General features: G+C 39.6%; 1 protein-coding gene across 2 annotated transcripts in view; it reads right to left on the minus strand.

The window, feature by feature from the left end:
* LOC126248094 (protein GPR107) overlaps nt 1-22,616 on the minus strand; it is a 209,417-nt gene extending 186,801 nt beyond the window's left edge. The window contains exons 1-2 of one of the 2 annotated variants that reach the window (XM_049948772.1): nt 22,422-22,616; nt 4,896-5,006 (exon numbers count right to left, since the gene is read on the minus strand). In XM_049948772.1, the coding sequence (XP_049804729.1) occupies nt 4,896-5,006; nt 22,422-22,496 (186 nt within the window). In that variant the 5' untranslated portion in view covers nt 22,497-22,616. The remainder of the gene's footprint in view (nt 1-4,895; nt 5,007-22,421) is intronic. The other variant, XM_049948765.1, reaches the window with a different exon arrangement.
* Nucleotides 22,617-23,463: the final 847 nt, after the last annotated feature.

The following is a 23,463-nucleotide window of genomic DNA, read 5'->3' on the forward strand; positions in this document are numbered from 1 at the left end:
ATACTAAAATCAACTCAATTCAATATTTCAGGGATCCCACTGTTCACTATCTTTAGGAGAACGTTGCTTCTGCTGATGAGCCCTGCTGAGAAGTGATGCCAGGCTGCAAATCGACGTCCTATACAGGTCTCCGTACCACACACGGTGCGTGTGCTGCCCATCACAGTTGCGGCCCTCCAAGATTGGGCAACACCGCCCTTAGCAAAACACCAGCAGCAATGATGTATCGCACTCAGAAATGATTTTCGAACACTCTGACTAGCCGCACCAAAGAACATTTTGTTCTGATGTGGGATGGTACATGGTTCCATGTCTTGCTAAGAGGAAACCCATTGTCTCTATTAATTAAATTATCTGGCAACCTAATTTCAATTGCTTCTTTATAGACACTGCTCCAAAGACCGGAAGTGTTGGTAATTATCACAGTTTCATCAAATTTCATGCCGTGTTCCTCGTTTATGCAACATTCTGCTACTGCTGATTTTTCCGGCTGTTGTAGCCTCATATGACGGCGATGTTCCATGCACCCGTCATAAACTGTGTGAATCGAACGGTCGATGTTAGCCTTCCCACATTGACACAGAATTTTGTATATACCAGGCTTCCTACACCCCAACTCATCTTTCACATAGCTGAGTGGTCCCCTAATCTTGGAAGGTGGACAGAACATGCTCTTACACTCTTAATGCTAAAACTCTTTAAAATTCTTCCAATCTTGAAGGATATGCCCCCAGCAAAAGGAATAAAGGTCACCAATCTAAGCTCCTCCTCTTGCATCTCTGGTGATGGTCCAATCTCCATAGCTTGATGAATCTGCTTCTCAGAGTATCCATTCTCCATAAAAACAGCAATCAAATGTGCCAGTTCCTGGGTTAAACTGTATGCATCGGAAATGGCATATGCTCTGCATACCAGAGTCCTAAGGTCACCACTGCATTGGTGTGGTGGATGACAACTCTTATAATACAATACCGATCTGTTTGCATTGGCTTCCAGTGAACAGTACGTCCCAGAGTACCACTCGATTTTTTGTAAACCATAACGTCCAAGAATAGAAGCATCCCATCACTTTCAACCTCCATGGTACACTTAATCCTGGGATGAAGATAGCTGAAGTGGTCCAAAAATCCATTGAGAGCACCATGTCCATGTGGCCACACAGAAAAGGTATCATCCACATACCTCCAGAAGCACGTTTGTCGCAAAGCCAAAGTCCTCAGTGCCATATCCTCAATGTCCTCCATAAATAAATTGGCGATTATGGGTGACAGAGGACTACCCATAGCCACTCCGTCATTCTGTTCAAAATTGTTACTGTTAAATAAAATATATGTGGATATCAGCACATGACAACAAAGCTTCACCTACTCTTCATCTAGTTTCTCACTACTCAAACTCAGGGACTCTTCTAGAGGGACTCATGGAAACAGAGATACCACATCAAAACTCACTAACAAATCTGAAGGACCCAGACTCACAGATTTCAATCGTCAAATAAAATACACCAAACTGGAGATATGCTGTTCACACTTGCCAACATAAGGACTGACAACAATGTTAAATACTTTGCCAGGTTATAAGTGGATACACCCAAATTACTAACAACAGGACGTAGAGGAACCCCTTCTTACGTAAATCTTTGGACAACAAGCTCTTTTTCAAAAGAGAAAGTTTCTAGCACTTAATCCATTCTATGGAGTCACAAGATAGTCTTCTGTAAGCCAGGCCATTGAGTAGTAAATCCATTTTAAGGATGTAATCATCCCATGTCACTTCAACTGTAGCATTCCCCTTGTCAGCTGGTAAAACTATGACTTCATCATCATTCCTAAGGGGACGAATGGCTGCTCTTTCTGCAGAAGAGATGTTATCCCATGGTGGCCGAGCCCAACGTAGTGTGTGGGACACCTCTTGCCTTATTTCTTCTATCTGGTCCTCTGGGAGGCTGTGTACTGCTTGTTCTACGTAACAGATAAACTCTGTGAAAGTAAGTCTCTTTGGAGTGGAAGCAAAATTTAAATGTTTCTCAAACATTGCCACTGTGGGCCCAGCCAATGCTTTGTTAGAAAGATTAACCACAGTGCATCACCGTTATTCCCCTTCTGATGCTGTAGGATGAGACAGAAGCCGTTCAAATTTAGAGGACTGTCTGGTAATGGTGCTCCGATGTGCCCAATCTGATAGTGCCCATGTGGAATCGTCAACTCAGGGCGACACATCTCTCGAAAACTGCAATGGCAAGTTCAACTGTAAGGCGGGTGTACTCAACAGCTTTCCTTTTTTCCTCCGAAGTTTATCTAACTTCCGTACAAGTTTCACCATCTCCTCTCCATATAGGTATCTGAAGCCTGGTACATACAAAATTCCGGTCAATGTGGGAAGGCTTACATCGGCTGTTCGATTTGCACAGTTCATGACAGGTGCGTGGAACATCATACAAGTCTACAACAGCTGGAAAGATCAGTGGTTGCAGAACATTGCTTAAACGAAGGACATGGTATGAAATTTTACAAAACTATTATCGTTACCAACACTTCTGGTCTTTGGAACAATGTGTATAAAGAGGCAATTGAAATTAGGTTGGTGGATAATTTAATTAATAGAGACAATGGGTTTCCTCTTAGCAGGACGTGGAACCCCTTACTATCCCACATCAAAACAGAACATTCTTCAGTACGGACAGTCCAAGTGTTTGAAAATCGCCTCTGACTGCAATATATCATTGCTGTTGGTGTTCTACTAAGGGTGACATCACCTGTCTAGTCTTGGAGAGGAGCAACTCTGACGAGCAGCACATGCACCATGTATGGTAAGGAGGCCTATATAGGACGTCAATCTGCAGCCTGGCATCAGTTCTTAGAGGGACTCATCAGCATAAGCACTTGAAGATGGTGCATAGTTCTCAAATATTGAACTGAGTTGGTTTTTGGATCCGGCAGCAAATCTGAAGAGACTTTCAAGACATATTATGCTGGAAAAGCCTACGAAGTCACACAGCAGTCCTGTTTATTAAAGTCATGGAATATTTTGGGTTTGGTTGCCATACATTTAAAGTAGTATGTATAAAGTCGAACAAATATTGTGACGTTATACTTCAAGAAACTGTAAAAACACTAAATCTGGGATACCATGCCAGTATCTGAAGCCCACTCCTCACTAAATACAGCATCTTAACCAATGCTCCATGTTGTTCAATGTGTTATTACTACTTGTACAGCTTGAATAAAATAAATTTAGGATTGACACTTTGCAGTGGTCAGGGAGCTGTGTTATCAGTGTGCAGTCAGCCATGGTCAACAGGGCCTGCTTGCACCTACAGAACAGACAACACAGTAAGAATAAGGCCCTCGAAAGAGAGATACAACTGGCTGGCACCTGGCCCATGCCCCTCAACTTGCTGAAACATTAATCAAAAAGTTAGTAGTATATATCATATTACTGATCAGTGCTTCAACCTTCTTGCTTAATTTTCCAGTTAAGATAAATACTTAAGTACACACGGTGTTCCAAAACTATTTTTTCAAATTAATACAGGAGATAGAGAACATCAAAACAAATATATTTAGTTCAGGTCATGCGGTCCCTGACAGCAATTACTGATGCTAGGGATGATTTATACAGAAGGTCGTTTAGCATGCTAAATACAACAGTGGCATTAAAAGGAAATGCTCGAATGTGCGACCACTGGCCTGTTTGCATGCTGTACATCATCGGATCGTTGACTGTTGTGCCTCCAAAAATTCCTGGTGAGTTCGTACGGTGCTAGCAGCAACAGAAATTCTAACCATGAGGTCATCTTCTGTTTACACAACAGTTTCATACAACAGCTGGTTCATATGTCCCCAGAGGTAGAAATCCTGACACATGAGGTCAGGTGACCTGGATGCCAGGCCACAGGGCCACCTCGGCCAACTCATCATTTCCCGAAGAAAGCTCTCAGATGATTCCTCACAGCAATGCTGAAATGGGCAGGTGCCCCACTGTGCTGCAAGTCCGTCCTCTGTCTAACATTTGGAGGTACATACTCCAGCATCCAGCAGTTCTGGCAATACTCTTTCCACAAAGAAGCAGTATCTATGTCCATTGAGGTGGAATGGAAAAGTGTATGGTCCAATCAACCTATCACCGAGAATGCTGGCCAACACTTTTAACACCGAATCACTATTTATAAGCACAAGGTTGAGTACGACATGGATTCTCATGTGCCCAAACACGCGAATTGTGAATATTTGCATGTCAGTACATATTCCAGTCAGTGACAGACACAAAGGCTTATCTCAGCACCACTAAAAAAACCTTTCCTAGGAATACAAGTTGCTTACCAAAATATATTTGTTTTGATGTTCTCTACCTCCTGTATTAATCTCAGTTAACAGTTTAGGAACACCCTGTACATAGGGCATCACCTGTTGTCAAAGGTCATCTTAAATCTCTAAACAATCGCATCAGTAGGTTCTTGTTTCTATCTGGAATATATCTGGAAACAAACATGTCATCTAACATCACTATCAGTGTCCTGAATTAATATTTCATCCCGCACTGTGAGCTTTTATGAAAACGCTTGATAAATTAAAATGGTGTGCCGGACATGGGTACTTGAAGCTCAAGCACCAGTCCAGTACACAATTTCAATCATCCATAATGTTCCATCGTGAATATTGTTGTACAGTGTGCAAATGCAAATGGCAATGCAAGGTCATAACGCACGTTTTTTATTCCTCTGAAGGCCAAGTACAAATAGCAGAAAGAAGGCCGAGGGCATACAATCAGAGAAAATGAAGAAAAAATACATCTCTATACAGCTGTTGTCTTTCACAATCTGTACAAATTAAAATCAAGAACCATATGTAAAGAAAAATAATGCAAAAGCTCCAGTAATCATGTATTATACTCACAACAGCATTTTCATCAAAAGGATGCGCATGGAAGTCTGTAAGTTTCACATCTAATATTCCACGTTTGTAAAAACCAAATGTGCTAAGAGCAATGTATTTTCGGGCATCATTCTGCAACAATAAATAGTCATAATTATGCATCATTAAATAACAAAGTATTATATCAAATGTTAAAAATAACAAAAGCATTCTGTAAAACATTCACAATTGAATATATATTCCTCTCTCTCTCTCTCTCTTTCTCTCTTTCTCACACACACACACACACACACACACACACACACACACACACACACACACACACACAAAACTCTGTATCCTCTGCCTACAAACTGATGTGACTGATTTAATAATATATAGCTACCTTGGGAGGAATTACAGAAAGTCCATGAAGTAATCGACCGCACTGATACACACTCTATAACAACTAATTTTGTCTTTGAAACATGCAGTTGCATAGCTAGATTCTTCTGGACAATGTGTATGGACTACCAACAGTATGCAAACTGGTGTGCAAAACATAAGGATGAAAGTAACTTTTGCTTGATGTGTCACTGCCAAGTAACATAATTTGAAACTTGGACGATGTATAGTAGGCACCAGCATTGTGAAGCCTAATGCAGGATTGGCTCAGGTGACTGTTAACATAGGGGGTTATGTAGGGACTTTACTAAAGAGGATCAGGTAGTGATTGTGGGTGGGGCTGGTAATAGTATTGATAGGGATGGGGAGTATGACATAGATGGTAACCTGGAAAAGATAGCCACTCAGACTGGCAACACGAATGTGCATTTTGTGGAACTGTTTCAGCGCCACGATCGGCCTCATCTTAATACAGCCGTCAGGCGTAATAACATGAGACTTGGGGGTGCGCTGATGACGGAAAGCATGGGTCACATTTCAGTGGTGTCGGTGGAGTCTATCAGCAGGACGGGTTTCGCTAGACATGGCCTGCACCTCAACAGGTATGGGAAGGGGAGGTTGGCAAAGCTTATAGGTGTAAGCATAGGTGGGGTTGGTGGGATCACTCATGAGAAAATTCCTGCAGTAGTAGGTGTTAGAGCTGCACCTTTTTTAGATTGAAGTCAGCTGATAGGTATTCCTGCTTAAGGGAAGTCTCTCTAACAAAGGAACCACTTTTGACAAAGCTTAGGTATCCGAGTAATGAGGGAATTAGTGTATTTCATCAAAATATACAAGGTATTAGAGATAAAGTTAGTGACCTGCTTATAGATGTTGACTCTGAAATTATTGGTATATCTGAACACTTCTTAAATAAGGAGATAATTCAGAGGTTTCCTTTACCAGGATACAGGTTGGCTGGCAGCTTTTCGAGGAGCTCTTTGCGGTATGGGGGAGTAGCCATGTATGTGAAAAATGGCATCCCATTTACGTCAACTGATGTTTCAAAGTACTGCACTGAAAAGGTGTTTGAATGTTGTGCAGGTGTGGTTAAATTTAATGGAGCTAAACTTCTAACTGTTGTTATTTATAGATCCCCAGACTCCAATTTCACAACATTTTTGCTAAAGCTAGAGGAGGTTCTTGGTTCACTTTATAGGAAATACAAAAAGTTAGTTATATGTGGTGACTTCAATATTAATTGTATAAGTGAATGTGCAAGGAAGAGGATGCTGGTAGACCTCCTTAAGTCATATAATCTTATGCAAACCGTATTCTTTCCAACGAGAGTGCAAGGGAACAGTAGAACAACCATAGACAACATTTTTGTTCATTCCTCATTACTAGAAGGGCATTCTGTTAGCAAAAAGGTGAATGGCCTTTCAGATCATGATGCACAAATTTTAACTCTAAAAGATTTTTGTGGTGCAACACGTGTTAAATATAGTCATCAGCTGTTTAGGAAAACTGATCCAGTTGCTGTAGAGACCTTTGTAAACCTTATCAAGGAACAAGAGTGGCAAGATGTTTATAGTGCCGATACAGTAGACGATAAATATAATGCTTTTCTCAAGACGTTTCTCGTGCTTTTGAAAGTTGCTTTCCATTAGAACGTTCAAAACAGGGTACTAGCACAAACAAGCAGCCTGGGTGACTGACTAGAGGGATAAGAATATCTTGTAGAACAAAGTGGCAATTATATCAAAACGTTAGAAACAGTCAAAATCTAAATGCAGCAGCCCACTACAAAAAGTATTGTAAGGTGCTTAAAAATGTTATTAGGAAGGCAAAAAGTATGTGGTATGCAGATAGAACAGCTAAGTCTCAGGATAAAATTAAAACCATATGGTCAGTCGTAAAGGAAGTGGCTGGTCTGCAGAGACAGGTCGAGGATATAGAATCATTAAAGAGACCTTTGGAGAGAAGAGAACCACTTGTAATAATATCAAGAGCTCAGATGGCAACCCAGTTCTAAGAAAAGAAGGGAAGGCAGACAGGTGGAAGGAGTATATAGAGGGTTTATACAAGGGCGATGTGCTTGAGGACAATATTATGGAAATGGAAGAGGATGTAGATGAAGACGAAATGGAAGATAAGATACTGCGTGAAGAGTTTGACAGAGCACTGAAAGACCTGAGTCGAAACAAGGCCCCAGGAGTAGACAACATTCCATTAGAACTACTGATGGCCTTGGGAGAGCCAGTCATGACAAAACTCTACCATCTGGTGAGCAAGATGTATGAGACAGGCGAAATACCCTCAGACTTCAAGAAGAATATAATAATTCCAATCCCAAAGAAAGCAGGTGTTGACAGATGTGAAAATTACCGAACTATCAGTTTAATAAGTCACAGCTGCAAAATACTAACGCGAATTCTTTACAGACGAATGGAAAAACTGGCAGAAGCCGACCTCGGGGAAGATCAGTTTGGATTCCGTAGAAATGTTGGAACACGTGAGGCAATACTAACCTTACGACTTATCTTAGAAGAAAGATTAAGGAAAGGCAAACCTACGTTTCTAGCATTTGTAGACTTAGAGAAAGCTTTTGACAATGTTAACTGGAATACTCTCTTTCAAATTTTGAAAGTGGAAGGGGTAAAAAACAGGGAGCGAAAGGCTATTTACAATTTGTACAGAAACCAGATGGCAGTTATAAGAGTTGAGGGGCATGAAAGGGAAGCAGTGGTTGGGAAAGGAGTGAGACAGAGTTGTAGCCTCTCCCCGATGTTATTCAATCTGTATATTGAGCAATCAGTAAAGGAAACAAAAGAAAAATTTGGAGTAGGTATTAAAATTCATGGAGAAGAAGTAAAAACTTTGAGGTTCGCCGATGACATTGTAATTCTGTCAGAGCCAGCAAAGGACTTGGAAGAGCAGTTGAACGGAATGGACAGTGTCTTGAAAGGAGGATATAAGATGAACATCAACAAAAGCAAAATGAGGATAATGGAATGTAGTCAAAATAAATCGGGTGATGCTGAGGGGATTAGATTAGGAAATGAGACAGTTAAAGTAGTAAAGGAGTTTTGCTATTTAGGGAGTAAAATAACTGATGATGGTCGAAGTAGAGAGGATATAAAATGTAGACTGGCAATGGCAAGGAAATCGTTTCTGAAGAAGAGGAAGTTGTTAACATCGAGTATAGATTTAAGTGTCAGGAAGTCGTTTCTGAAAGTATTTGTATGGAGTGTAGCCATGTATGGAAGTGAAACATGGACGATAACTAGTTTGGACAAGAAGAGAATATAAGCTTTCGAAATGTGGTGCTACAGAAGAATGCTGAAGATAAGGTGGGTAGATCACATAACTAATGAGGAGGTATTGATTAGGATTGGGGAGAAGAGAAGTTTGTGGCACAACTTGACTAGAAGAAGGGATCGGTTGGTAGGACATGTTTTGAGGCATCAAGGGATCACAAATTTAGCATTGGAGGGCAGCGTGGAGGGTAAAAATCGTAGAGGGAGACCAAGAGATGAATACACTAAGCAGATTCAGAAGGATGTAGGTTGCAGTAGGTACTGGGGGATGAAGAAGCTTGCACAGGATAGAGCAGCATGGAGAGCTGCATCAAACCAGTCTCAGGACTGAAGACCACAACAACATAATGTTGTTTGTTGGTAGCAATATTAGCCTATTTCCAAGAGTTAGCAGCTTTCACTCAGTTAATACTAGGCAGAAATCCAATCTGCATGTGGAATTCACTTCCTTGACTTTTGTGCAGAAAGGAGTGCAGTATTCTGCTGCATCCATTTTCAATAAGCTACCACAAGAACTCAAATATCTTAGCAGTAGCCCAAAAACTTTTAAGTCTAAACTGAAGAGTTTCCTCATGGCTCGCTCCTTCTATTCTGTTGAGGAGCTCCTGGAAGAGCTAAAAAATTAAGCAAATTCCAGTGTTACATTGTTGATTTTCTTTATTTAAACTTACGACTTGTCACCCGAATATGTTTTTTTATATTTCATTTTATCTGTTTCTAATATCATGTTATAATTTCATGTATTGACTCATTCCATGACCATGGAGACTTCTCCTTAATTTGGTCCCACGGAACAATAAATAAATAAATAAAAAATAAATAGGCCAGTCAACGAAGACCAAAAATGTTGAATAGGGGAAAAGACTTGGGTAGACAAAATTCTGTATAATGGTAGGATGGTCTGCCATGAGCACCATTCTACAAATCCTGATTGGTGAGGTGTGAGCGAAAGGGTTGGGGGGTGGGGGTGGCTGGTCACTGTTTTATGTTTTTCTTGAATACTTCGAAAACCACAGTTTTTACTGAAAAATGGTTCCACGCACAAAATTAAAATTAATTTCCTACAAAAACAGCCCTATTCTTTTTTTCTTTTCTAGGACCAATAATTTACATGTCGCAGGTGATGGGAAAATGGGAAAATCCCAGCTATGATTAAAAATAATGGTTTAATGGTATAAAATTCACATTTATTGTTAATCTAACTGGTTGAGAACAAACATTAAATGTGTCCAGCACATCTAAGTGCAGAAGAATTGTACTATCGGCATACTGCGTCACCAGTGATTCATAAGGTGAGCAGCGGAACGGTAGGGTTAACTTTGTGAAACACCACATAATTGCTTCTTGTGACATAATGTGGTAGAGAGAGTGCGAATTGCCTGCTTGCTCTTTAGTTTGCAGACCTACAAAGGAGGGAAGTGCATGACCACAATGTGGCGACCTGCCTTCTCTCGCACTTCTACACTTCACCCCAGCCCATCACACCCTATAACATAATTTATACACAAAGTTAACCCAATAGTTCTGCTGCTCACCTTATGAATCACTTGTGACACAGTATGCAGACAGGCCCAGGGGTATTTATTTTCCACTAGGTGCATTAACACTACAAATAATACAAATATAAGTTGCTAATAAAACAAATGCAGGAAACACATCACACAGATTCTATGTAAATCTTTACGCATTGTTCTACAATGCTAGAGGGGAAATTGATTGTTAGTCATTTTGTGCAGCAGTTGTAACGTTCTCCTGGAAAAGACAATTTCTCCCACAATGGGAGCTGCTTACTTTCACAGTCAAGTTTACAGAATTTCCTGTCCCATTCTCTTATGTGAGCAGAAAAAATAACTTCAGTGAGCTCATGTTTATACAGTGGAGTTATTTTCCCTTCATCAAGTGAATACTAAAATGGGAGTTGTTAAGTGTGCTTCTGTGTAAAATACAGTTCTATAAACAATCACTGAGAAGTGAATATTTTGCAAGTGTGATGTTAATGATCTATGCAGTGTGGCTGGAAAAGGGGTTGTGTTGGTAAATGTGACACCTTGCTGCTATCTAGCATTGGCTGAGTATTGTAGAGTTGTGTAATCGTGTTGTTGTCATTTGGTGAATTAATGAATGGCCAGAAAGTTACTGCACTTCCCCTACCATTGTGTTACTGATGAACTGTATAAATTTCTTCCATTTGGGAATTGCTGGCACTTGAATGGTGGGCTACACTGAATGGAGCCACTTACCACACATCCACAGTCAATCTCACAAGATGGATGTGAAAATGTCAGATGGATTGGGACTGATCACATTCAAGTCTAGAACAATAATCTGCTGTATTGCATTGCTTAAATGATGTTGAAATTTCTGAAGCTGCATAACACCTAGGTGGCCTACTTCTGTTGCAGAGGGAGACAATTTAAGACACTTGGCCTCTTCAGATGTTGGGACAGCTGAGGCTTGGGTGATGCATTTGATACCTCTCATGCTGTGGAAAGTATTCCAGTGTCTGATAGCAATGACAACGAAACCAACATTGTAAAATACATAATGATGGTAAGTTACACTTTGCCGGCCGGAGTGGCCGAGTGATTCTAAGTGCTAAAGTCTGGAACCGTGTGACCGCTATGGTCGCAGGTTCGAATCCTACCTCGGGCATAGATGTGTGTGATGTCCTTAGGTTACTTAGTTTTAAGTAGTTCTAAGTTCTAGGGGACTGATGACCTCAGCAGTTAAGTCCCATAATGTTCAGAACCATTTGTAAGTTACACTTTGGGGGTTCTTCAGTATGGTAGGCAGATGACAGCTCCTGTTCTTGAGCTTTTTTCCATGACAGCTCACTTAAAAACTGCAAATACATACTCACTTAACAAAAATAACTTCACTATATAAATGCAGGTTCAGTGAATTTATTTTGTCTACTCACATAAGAAAACTGGACAGCAAATGCTGGGGAGGAATAGTCTGAAAGTAAACTGAAAAGTGAGCAGCACTGGTAATAGAGGAAGTCAGCTTTCCCAGAAGAACACCACAGCTGCCGTACAAGTTGAGTAAGCTAATTAATTTCCTCTTAAGCAGTGCAGAACAGTGTGCAGAGGTTTACTTAGATTCTGTCCATTTACATTTCTTGTGATAGTATTATAGTAATTCATATCTGTAATCTGTGTTGTGTTTGTGGAATATAAGCAACCCCCCCCCCTCCTCCTCCCCCATTCCAGGCATGTTTGTACACTGTGCTGCCAATCATTCATAAGATGTGCTGCGGAAGGATCAGTATAATTTTGTGAAGTACACTGTATTTGCTTTTTGTGACATACTGCAGTAGAGAGACTGGGAAATCACCTCTTCACTCTCCATTTTGCAGAGCTATGAAGAAGGAAAGCGCATGATCACAAATCAGCGATCTACCTTCCCTTCTACTTCCATCCCTTGCAATGTGGAAACTATTAGTCCTAATAAAAAAATGAATAAAATTTTTGTGTTGGAAATGTCATGTAGTTAAATTTTGTATTGGAAAACATTTTTGTTGGTAGCTGCTGTTTTACTGTTAGTCATGAAAAACATAAAAAGTGACCTTCAAAAATCCCCACATACCCACCAGCCAGGATTTTTAGTATGTTGCTCAAGGTAACTGAAAGAAATACACAGACCAACAGAAATGATACTTTTATTAAAAGACAATAATTACACTGAAGTTTCTGCGATTTATGATGGTTCCCTGGACATTACAAAAGTTGGGACACACTTCTTAATAGTGTGTGTGATTACTACGGATGGCAATGTATGCTCTGTAACACGCTCCCATGCTGGCCACAAGATTCATAAGCAGTTCTTGTGGTAGAGTGTTCCATTCCTCAACCAGCGCAGTTGACAACTGCTGGATGGTCATTGGTGCATGTGGACATGCTGCAATACATCTGCCCAATGCATCCCACATGTGATCAGTGGTATTTAAGATGGGGGAATGAGCAGGCCAGTCAATTCGCTGAATATCGTCTCGTTCCAAGAGCTCCTCGACTTGCGCTGTTCAATGCAGTCCTGCATTGTCCTCTGTAAAAATTAAGTCAAGGCCAAATGCACCTCTGAAAAGATGCACATGGGGAACGAGTATAGTGTCACAATAATGGTGACTGATGGGTGTACAGTACAGTAAGTGCCCTTTTTTAACTTTCCTTTTATTGTACAGATACAGAATTACTGGAAGACTGAGAACATTTTATTCTTTCCATTATTGTTTGTATGTAATGGTAGGGAGATGGAAATAATGGGGAAAGTACTTCTCTGGCAACTTTAACAGACCTTCTTCATAGACGTTTGATTAGGACTTCATCAATTACGTGTATGAACTTGGAGCACAATTCCTCTAAACACTATCCATTAGAATGGATATTTCTAACTCCTTCTTTAGTGTGTCTGTCTTATGAAAGTTTCGACTAGAGACTCTATTGTGTCCTCTTCTGAGCATCTTCCTTCATCTGTTTGTAAGTTTGTCGTCTTCTAATGTCACTCATCATTAGAATTCTTTTCCTACCTCTTCCTCTCATTCCTATCAATCTTCCCTCTGTAACTCGTGTTGCAAACAATTCCAACACAATATATGTGCCGGCCAGGATATTTTCCTCTTTCTGATTCCTTCTAATAATCATCTTGCTTCCCCTAATTTCTTCATTACTTCTTCATTCTTAACCATTCCTCTTTGCAGTCATATTTCAAAACTTTCAGCTTTCTCAATATCTTTCTCTTTTATTTTTTTTATTTATTTTTTCTAACTACCACGATTCACTGCTGTATAGCACTCTACTTCAGATAGAACATTTACCAATCTTTTCCTCATCTCCATTGGAACTCTTCTAGATGTTATCAGGCTAACTGCTTCACCTTTTCAAATGCTCTTTTTCCCAAAGATATCGTCCTCCTTATTTCATCTGTACAGTTTCCATTCCACGTCATTAAGCTTCCCATATACAGAACAAATTTTACTTATTATCTCTTTTTTGCATCTAAAATATGTTAACTGGAGCTTCCTTCTTACTTATTCTCATTACTGTTGTCTTTACCACACTGACCTTCATGCCACACACCTCGTTCCTTCTTGCAATACTCTTCAATATCTGCTGTACCTCGTCATCTGACCCCACCATCACTGTTTGATTGTCCACACATTTATTAGTCTTTATACCATTCTCCTCCAATTACACCTTCTGTGTCCTTTATGACCTCACCTATCAGTTTAATAAGCCACAGATGCAAAATACTAACACAAATTCTTTACAGAAGAATGGAAAAACTAGTAGAAGCCGACCTCAGGGAAGATCAGTTTGGATTCCGTAGAAATACTGGAACACGTGAGGCAATACTGACCTTACGACTTATCTTAGAAGAAAGATTAAGAAAAGGCAAACCTAAGTTTCTAGCATTTGTAGACTTAAAGAAAGCTTTTGACAATGTTGACTGGAATACTCTCTTTCAAATTCTAAAGGTGGCAGGGGTAAAATACAGGGAGCGAAAGGCTATTTACAATTTGTACAGAAACCAGATGGCAGTTATAAGAGTCGAGGGACACGAAAGGGAAACAGTTGTTGGGAAGGGAGTAAGACAGGGTTGTAGCCTCTCCCCAATGTTATTCAATCTGTACATTGAGCAAGCAGTAAAGGAAACAAAAGAAAAATTTGGAGTAGGTATTAAAATCCATGGAGAAGAAATAAAAACTTTGAGGTTCGCCGATGACATTGTAATTCTGTCAGAGACAGCAAAAGACTTGGAAGAGCAGTTGAACGGAATGGACAGTGTCTTGAAAGGAGGATATAAGATGAAAATCAACAAAAGCAAAACGACGATAATGGAATGTAGTCAAATTAAGTCGGGTGATGCTGAGGGAATTAGATTAGGAAATGAGACACTTAAAGTAGTAAAGGAGTTTTGCTATTTGGGGAGCAAAGTAACTGACGATGGTCGAAGTAGAGAGGATATAAAATGTAGACTGGCAATGGCAAGAAAAGCGTTTCTGAAGAAGAGAAATTTGTTAACATCGAGTATAGATTTAAGTGTCAGGAAGTCATTTCTGAAAGTATTTGTATGGAGTGTAGCCATGTATGGAAGTCAAACATGGACGATAAATAGTTTGGACAAGAAGAGAATAGAAGCTTTCGAAATGTGGTGCTACAGAAGAATGTTGAAGATTAGATGGGTAGATCACGTAACTAATGAGGAAGTATTGAATAGGGTTGGGGAGAAGATAAGTTTGTGGCACAAGTTGACCAGAAGAAGGGATCGGTTGGTAGAACATGTTCTGAGGCATCAAGGGATCACCAATTTAGTAGTGGAGGGCAGCGTGGAGGGTAAGAATCGTAGAGGGAGACCAAGAGATGAATACACTAAGCAGATTCAGAAGGATGTAGGTTGCAGTAGGTACTGGGAGATGAAGAAGCTTGCACAGGATAGAGTAGCATGGAGAGCTGCATCAAACCAGTCTCAGGACTGAAGACCACAACAACAACAACATCAGTTCTTCTAGATACATGTTGAACTGCTTTGGTGACAGTGAGCACCCTTGCCTTACAAGCCCTTCCAATGTTCACCTCTTCCGTCCCCTCTTCCCTATTATGTCAGTTTTTGCTTTGTGGAGGAGGAGGAGGACATTAGTGTTTAACGTCCCGTCGACAACGAGGTCATTAAGAGACGGAGCGCAAGCTCGGGTGAGGGAAGGATAGGGAAGGAAATCGGCCGTGCCCTTTCAAAGGAACCATCCCGGCATTTGCCTGAAGCGATTTAGGGAAATCACGGAAAACCTAAATCAGGATGGCCGGAGACGGGATTGAACCGTCGTCCTCCCGAATGCGAGTCCAGTGTGCTAACCACTGCGCCACCTCGCTCGGTTTTTGCTTTGTGTACATCTCTTTTATTGACTTTCTATCTCTGCAATTTGTAAGAATATCTTTTAAAATTCTCAGCAGTATACTCCAGTCTCCCAGTCGATAAAACAAATTCACACCTCCTTGTTCATTTCTATTACTCTTTCTCCAATCACCCTTAGACAACCTGTATCATCTCCTGCTCCTTTATCCTTTCTGAAACTGATCTGGTCTTCCCAAGTATTCCCTCAATTTTCTTTTCAATTCTCCTTAGAACAACTCTCTCTACAGCCTTTGTAACATGACTGACAAAACTAACTGTCCCACAGTCTTTACATTCTTTTTCATTGCACTTTTTAGGTAAAGGTAGTAGAATGATCTTAGGTAGTCACTGAGGTCAAATTCCTGTGTCACGAATTCCGTTTACTACCTCAGTTAATGGGCCTACTGAATCTGGAGCTAAGACTTTCAGTGTCTCGGATGGTATTCTATGACAGCCCAATGTCTTCTGCTCCAGGAGCTGCTGGACTACTTTCTCTAATTCCCATTCTGATATCTTAGGACCTTGATCTTCTTCATTCTATGCCCCTTCATCTTCCAAAATAAGCTTGGTGTTATATGCCAATGTACTGTATAACTCTTCCACATACTCCTTCCAAACATGCTTCTCTTCTTTCACACATACTGTCTTCTTCCCATGGTTATTAAACATTCCTTGTTTGGTTATTTTCATCACTTCTATTCTGGTTAAAGATTTCAACATTCTGTACATTTCTTCCAATTTTATGTTCTATTCTAATTCTTCTATTTCCTCATATTGTTTCCTTATCCAATCATCTCTAGCCTAGTCAGTTAACTTTCTTAGTTAATTGTTCAGATTTCAGTACTGTCTTCTGCCTTCTTCCAAAATTGTTGGTTCTCCATTTCCTGCACTTCATTTTATCCAACAAATTCAGGGTACCCACTTTCCTTATTTCTTGATCTTTTCACTTCTCCAATTTCTATCTCTAATCATTTCAACATTGTATTTCTAATAGTATATCACTCTCCATTGATTTCTGCACTTCTCCTTACATGTTCCATATTCTAACCCAAGAACACTGTAATTTATTATTTGAACAGCACACACACATGGAAGTCAGGGTACAACACAGTTACCAATACACAGGCAGACGGAGCCTTGCACTATATATTCATTAGTTCCAACACGGGGTGCAGCCAGCAGGCTGCACAAGCAACTGCTATTGTATTAGCAGGCTGCATGGCCTCTAGTGACCAAATCAATCACAAATTTCATTCACTAACTATGGAGCGGTATTCACACAAAATTGGTAGTTATAACATTCCACTTTATTTTTGACATAGTGACTATATTCTTTCTTAAAGTTCTCATTCTTCAGTTTCCCAACATCCAATTTCTTTACCTATAATCTGTTCTTAAAATACTGTAATCTTGTCCTAACATCAGCTACAAGTAAATAATGGTCTGCATCGGTGTCTGTTCCTGGAAAGGTTTTTGGCTTCTTAAGCTGTTTTTGGCTTTCTGATTGATTATAACAAAGTCTATTTGATATCTAGCAATATCTCCCGTAGCTTTCCACATATACATGGTGAGTCACTAACTATTGCCACCTAGAATAACACTGGAAGTATGATAGTAGCTGAAAAGTTTGAGGAACAAATGTTGCATGGGACAATGGGGGCCATAATATGACATTGGTTTCCTGTTGCTATGTGGGGTCGCGTCAGAGATATGGAGGTCAACTTTGTTTTTTTAAATGGTATGCTATAGTTTGGTACTTATTTTCTGATAGCGACTATCGAGATGAATCCCATTATATGTAACAGTAAGGTCTTTGAAGGTCAACGAAGGTCAAAAAGGTGGCATCAACGTCCATTTACAGAAGGTGTTCGAAGTAATGACCATTGGTATCAATGCAGTGCTGCAGTCTTCTTATCATGGATTGAGTAGTATTCCTCATCACTTTGGCACTTATCGAAGCATATGCTCTGACAATTCTCTCTTGTATATCATGCAAATAGTAAATATTCACTAAATAAGGCGTATCCATCTAACGTGTTGCTGACATGTAAACATGATTCGACAGTTTCACAATACAACACTAATAGTAGCCATAAGACTAGTATTGTCGAATTAAGAGAATGTGAATGATGTATTCCTTCGAAGAACAAGTCAATACGCTTCTCATTTACGCAGAATGCTAACAAAATTCGGTGAGAGCTAGAGACTTATACGCTGAAAGATATCCTCAACGTACTCACCCTATATGTCATACATGTAAATATTTGTATGATGAATTGAGAACAACTGGATATTTAACGCATCGGAAACATATCCGGCAGAGGAAAGTTACTAACAAGGAAACGGAAATGAGTACTCTCACCACTGTCGTTCAAGATCCTTGTGTCGGTTTACGTCAAATTGCAAGGGAATCTGGCATGAGCCAGAGTAGTGTTATTCGTTTTCTGCATCACCATAAATATCATCCTTCCCATATCAGTCTCCACCAAGAATTAACTGATACAGATTGTATGTGTTGCACTGAATTCTGCTGATGAGCTCAACTGCAGATTCAGAAGGATGACACATTTATTAATTTGATTTTATTTACTGATGAGGCTATATTCACGAACCATGGAAATGTTAATTTGCATAACGTGCACTATTGGGCAGCTGAAAATCCATGTTGGCTGCGGCAAATTGCACACCAAAAACTGTGGTTGGTGAATGTATGGTGTGGGATTCTGGAGGACAGAATTACAGCCCCCTATCTCATCGAAGAAAATCTTAACGTAAGAAGTACACCACAGTCCTGCAAGAAACATTAGGTCTGTTATTGGAAGAAATACCTTTCAAGGAACAGAATATGGTATCAACAAGATGGTTGTCTGGCACATTTTTCGCTGATGGCTAGAAATGATTTGCAGAGACAATTCCCAAATCTTTGGATTGGACACGGAGGAGATGTATCGTGGCCGGCTCGTTTACCAGACTTGATGCCTCTGGATTTTTTCTTGTGGGGATTCGTAAAGGACAGTTGTTCCTACTACACCTGAAGATATGCGAGAGAGAATGGTCACAGCATGTGCTTCAATAAGTGCCGCTGTGACAAGGGATACCACTCAAACCATGATAAGAAGACTGCAGCACTTCATTGATACCAATGGTCATCACTTCAAACACCTTCTCTAAATGTACGTTCATGCCACAATTGTGACCTTCATTAACCTTCAAAGACCTTACTGTTGCACATAACTGGATTCGTCTCAATAGCCGCTATCAGAATATAAGTACCAAACTATAGCATCCCATTTAAAAAAAAAAAACAAAGTTGACCTTCTTATCTCTGAAGTGACCCCACCTAGCAACAAGAAACCAATGCCATATTATGGCCCCCGTTGTCCCATGCAACTTTTGTCCCACAAACTTTTCAGCTCCTATCATACTTTCAGAGTTATTCTTGGTAGCTAATCTTCGTTGATAGTGCTTAAACCATATATTACCAATCCAGAGATCAAATTGTTCAAAGAGGACGATCAGTTTCTCTCCTTTCATTGGTCTTTCCCAGTCTATAGTCTCCAACTATCATCTTCCCTTTCTCACGATACTATTCCAGTCTCCTATCATTACAGTTTATTTGTTCTTTCCCATTGTCTTCATTTACTTTCTCAAACTGCTCAAATATTTTGTCCACTTACTCTTCTTGTACATCTGATCTTGACACTTAAACTTGAATGATCAACGCAACCACAGGGTTACTCTTTAATTTCAGTGGTAGCACTCGGTCGCAAACTGGAACAACCCTCATGTCTTCTTGCCTAGATGTTTCCTGCACATAATTCCAACCCCATTTTCCTTCCTCTCCAATCCTTTGTAACTCATACTGTAGTCTCAACAATAAATTCCCCTTTTCCTTAAACCTAAAAGAAGCATATTATGTCTCTCCATTTCTCTCTTCAAATTTTCTATTTTTCCTTCTTATTCACTGTCTTCAAATTCCATGCAGCAATCCCCAACAGAGATGTTTCCCTTGTCCTCTTCTTATCTTAATTTAATTCAGTGCACAATTCTTCTGAAGATCCAAATGCTGGCCTATTCAGGAATATTTCTCCTCAGGAACAACAATACTTCAGATCACAATCCCTCTTCTGCCTGATGTGATCTGCGGAGTTTGTTTAACATATTTTATTTAATACTTGTTTTAGAAGCCCTTTGTATCTTAGTGATCACTTCAGCCTGCAGCCACATCACGATCACTGATCCCCATGAAGATGCAAATATCCTCAATAATGTCAAGTGTTTAATTAGCAAAACATCAACATATTTTCATCGCAAATGTATTTTTAAACTATCTGTTGCTGGTCATTTTCATGGAAGGGTTTAACACTGCCTGCAAAGGAAGTTTTCAATGATAAATCATATATATAATTGTAATTTGCCCAGTGTATTACAGGAATGTAGAAGCCTTAAATAAATGTACTTGAAAACTGAGGTACGCTCAGGTTCCCCATTAACCCTGCAGGTGAATCTGGCAGCCGGAAGAATGTCCAATTTCATATTTATGGCTCATTCTTCAAGAATCTTAACCAAACAATTCTCTAAACACAATCAGCTTATACCCTAGTTGCTTACATAGTGGCTAAGATCACATCCTCATCAATCCACTTTAACCTGTGATTTCAGTATCCATATAGTTGCACCCTGAGGTCTTCTCTGCAACAAATTTTGAGTTTTTTCTGACATTTGGTACAAAGTTTTATGTTAATCCACCTGACTTACAAAAGTCCTTCGAATTCTGTACATTTCATGAAAGCTTTTGTTGTTCATCACTAATAATTTAAATTTTCATCTGTCTGAAACATTTTGCTTCTACTATGATATTCTAAGGTTCTCTGTTGCTATGTCTATCCCAATTGGCAAGCAGATTCCATGGTGTAGAAAACCACTGTCTGTATTCCATTCATGCACAGCATCACTGATACTTGTGTATAATACACCTTCCCACTCAAGGAGGCCTCGCGTTCTCCTTACCCCCCTGAAGTAAGTCTAAATAGTATCTGGCTCAGAACTTATTTCTAGCTCATAAACAAATTCAGTTCCATGCTCTATGTTGCACCTGTTAAAACTTCACTTAAACCTCATGAGCAAGGCTGCTCAAGTATGACTAATTGTCAAGAAATGACGAATTATTTGCTCAAATGTAACACACCTGAAATTGGTGGCACCCTACGGCCCCCCTCCCCCCTTTCCCTAAGGTTGCTGAGAGATGGGTTCATCAACATACTTTAAAAAAAAAGCGAAGGTTATACAGGAAAAGCTTTAATAGGTGGAACTATTAAACACATTAAAATTTTCCATGCACTGGACTTCATAGGGACTTTCAATAGAATACATGGAAATATGGCACAATAGCACGTGAAATATTTAAAACCAAATGTTGATTTGGAGCTCCAACATTATGCAGTTAATGGCACCATTCAGGGAACTAGCAGGCAGGTCAGGAAATAAGAACAAACTGGTTGCTGAAATGTCTTGTCAAACATGTGGAGGAGGCTCTGCCTGGGGCAACTGAACACAATGGGAACAACTGGCTGCCAACTGTAGTTCATGTCGACAGGAATGATTCTTACTGCCTAAGTTTTGAAACATGAAACAAATTGCAGCAAAGAAGTTTGTAAAGAATAAAACATTAATGCAAGTATGTGCAAAAATATTGCATCTATATCATCTGCTACTAAGTAAATTAAGTGCAGAGAGAATATCAGACCAGATACTGTTGTGTATATGTGTGACAGGAATACATCACTAAAATATAGATGTGTAACTAGGTATGTAATTTGTGTGTTCATAACTTCTCAGAAAATATGTATGTAATCTCATGTTTGTGTAAACTTCTGGCATATTACTTCATACCAGCAAATTATCATAATGTCCAACATCAAATGTATGTTTGTGCATCACCATGTGCATGTCATGTACAGTATTAATTCAGAGGTAGATAAATAAAATAAAAATAAATAAATAAATAATTCAACAATAATATGAAACTTGCAAAACAACCGCGGAAAATTGGGAGTTTAGGGAGGGGACATGCTAAAAATACAACAATAAGAACACCGCACCATTCCAAAACGAATATCATAATAAAACAATTAATTTACGGCATTGCGTTACAACACACACGCCACCGCGCGCTCCAACAACGCCACATACACACGTCCGGGGCTCGAGCAGATGGAACTCTCGTCAACCTCATGTTGTTGCCACAAACACATCTAACATATTCAGCAATAAGGCCGAACATCTGCAGAAACTATTTGCCAGACATGAAATAACCACCCATCTCAAAATGTAACAATACACTCATGAACTTAACTGTCATATCCACACATAACATAAAAGCAACTTTAAAAAATTAGACTTCTTTCCACACAACAACCACTAAACTAATCAGATCTATATTTTAAAAAATCGTAACAACTCACTGAAAATTCTTCCACAACCCACGTTTTCACACCAACTACCTAAACTCAAAACCACGTTAGCACTATGACAACCGAATTAATGATTATACTATCAATCAAGAAGCTATATATTTCTTCTTGTGATGTTCTTTCATACAATTTATATACATTTGTTATTTGATCCTTTACAGACTAGTTATTCTGTAGTATTACAGAACACGTAAGCATTTTGTAGAACATGTCAATTCCCAGTGTACACGTTGTTTCAAATAATTCACGAAGACGTCGGCTGCACGTAAATGGTGATGGATGGATCCCTTAGGAATGTTGCCATGAACAGTTTAAAGCAACACAAACCATGCCTTAGGAACGTTGCGGTGAACAGTTTAAAGTAACACAAACCATGAACGGGAAAAATATTTTGCGTTGCAAGTCGAGAACCAAAATACACGCTTCTACGGAATAAGTGACAAAGATTTGTTGAAACACAGTTTCATGTGACACACGACGTAAAGACAGTTTGACAAACTAACCTTGATTTCCAGCTTATGTATCCTGGCGTATCCAACACAAGCGAATGAAATAATTATCATAAACTTAATAAACATAGTGTGGTAATATCATATAAACAAAAAATACAACTGTTTACGCCACGATCTACTGACATATGCGCCAGAGATGTGTTAAACTCTGCGCAAAAGCTAAATCTATGATGAAATTGTACACATCACAATAAAATCGCAGGAGCAGCATCCGCAGTCCGCACCATACCACAGCCTTAAATAACAGTCGCGACATTTCGCCTCGATTTTGTTGCCTACTGCGCCAGCAACGCGCCAAGCAGCCATTAAGTATACAACTATTGAGTTCGGTGCGATCGTGAAAGCTAATGGTAGTCGTTTATTTTGGTTTCCAAAATGGTTCTTGAAAACGGTAGCGTCTGTAGCGCACTAAAATGCAGCAACAAGAAAATGATACTACATCTGTCTTTATTTAGGTTTCCTGAGAACCCTGAGGGGTATACATAATCATGTTACTAAACTGTATCATCAGGATTCGCTTGCAAACTGCAGATGTATTAATGATTAATGTTTCGTTTTAGGAGCAGAAAATGGTTAGTGTATAGCAGACGAGAAGACCTTATGAAAAAAGACCCTATTTACTTTTACAATAATGTTAAACGTTTTTGCTCGCCACACTTTGAACCAAACTAGTTCATGAATGCAGACAATAATAAACTCTTATGGAATGCAGTACCTACACTGTTTGACATCCCAACTCATGTGGAATGCTGCACTTACACTGTTTGACATCCCGAAGAAGCTACCTCAACTGACGACGAAGAGGCAACTTCCATAAAGGTCCGATAATCCGTCTAAAGCTGTAAAACAGTCCTACGGCACGGAAGCAGCCATTCCGACTCTCCATATATCAGTACCAGATTCATCTGAATCGTCAACACAGACCTACTTTGACGATGAAATGGTTAGATTAAGTGCAGTTATTCATGTCTTGAAAAAGCGCGTGAAGTGTCAGAATGTGCAGATCGCTAGACTTCGTGCAAAACTACTACGG

The sequence above is a fragment of the Schistocerca nitens genome, chromosome 1, assembly GCF_023898315.1.
Source record: "Schistocerca nitens isolate TAMUIC-IGC-003100 chromosome 1, iqSchNite1.1, whole genome shotgun sequence".
Classification (NCBI taxonomy): domain Eukaryota; kingdom Metazoa; phylum Arthropoda; class Insecta; order Orthoptera; family Acrididae; genus Schistocerca; species Schistocerca nitens.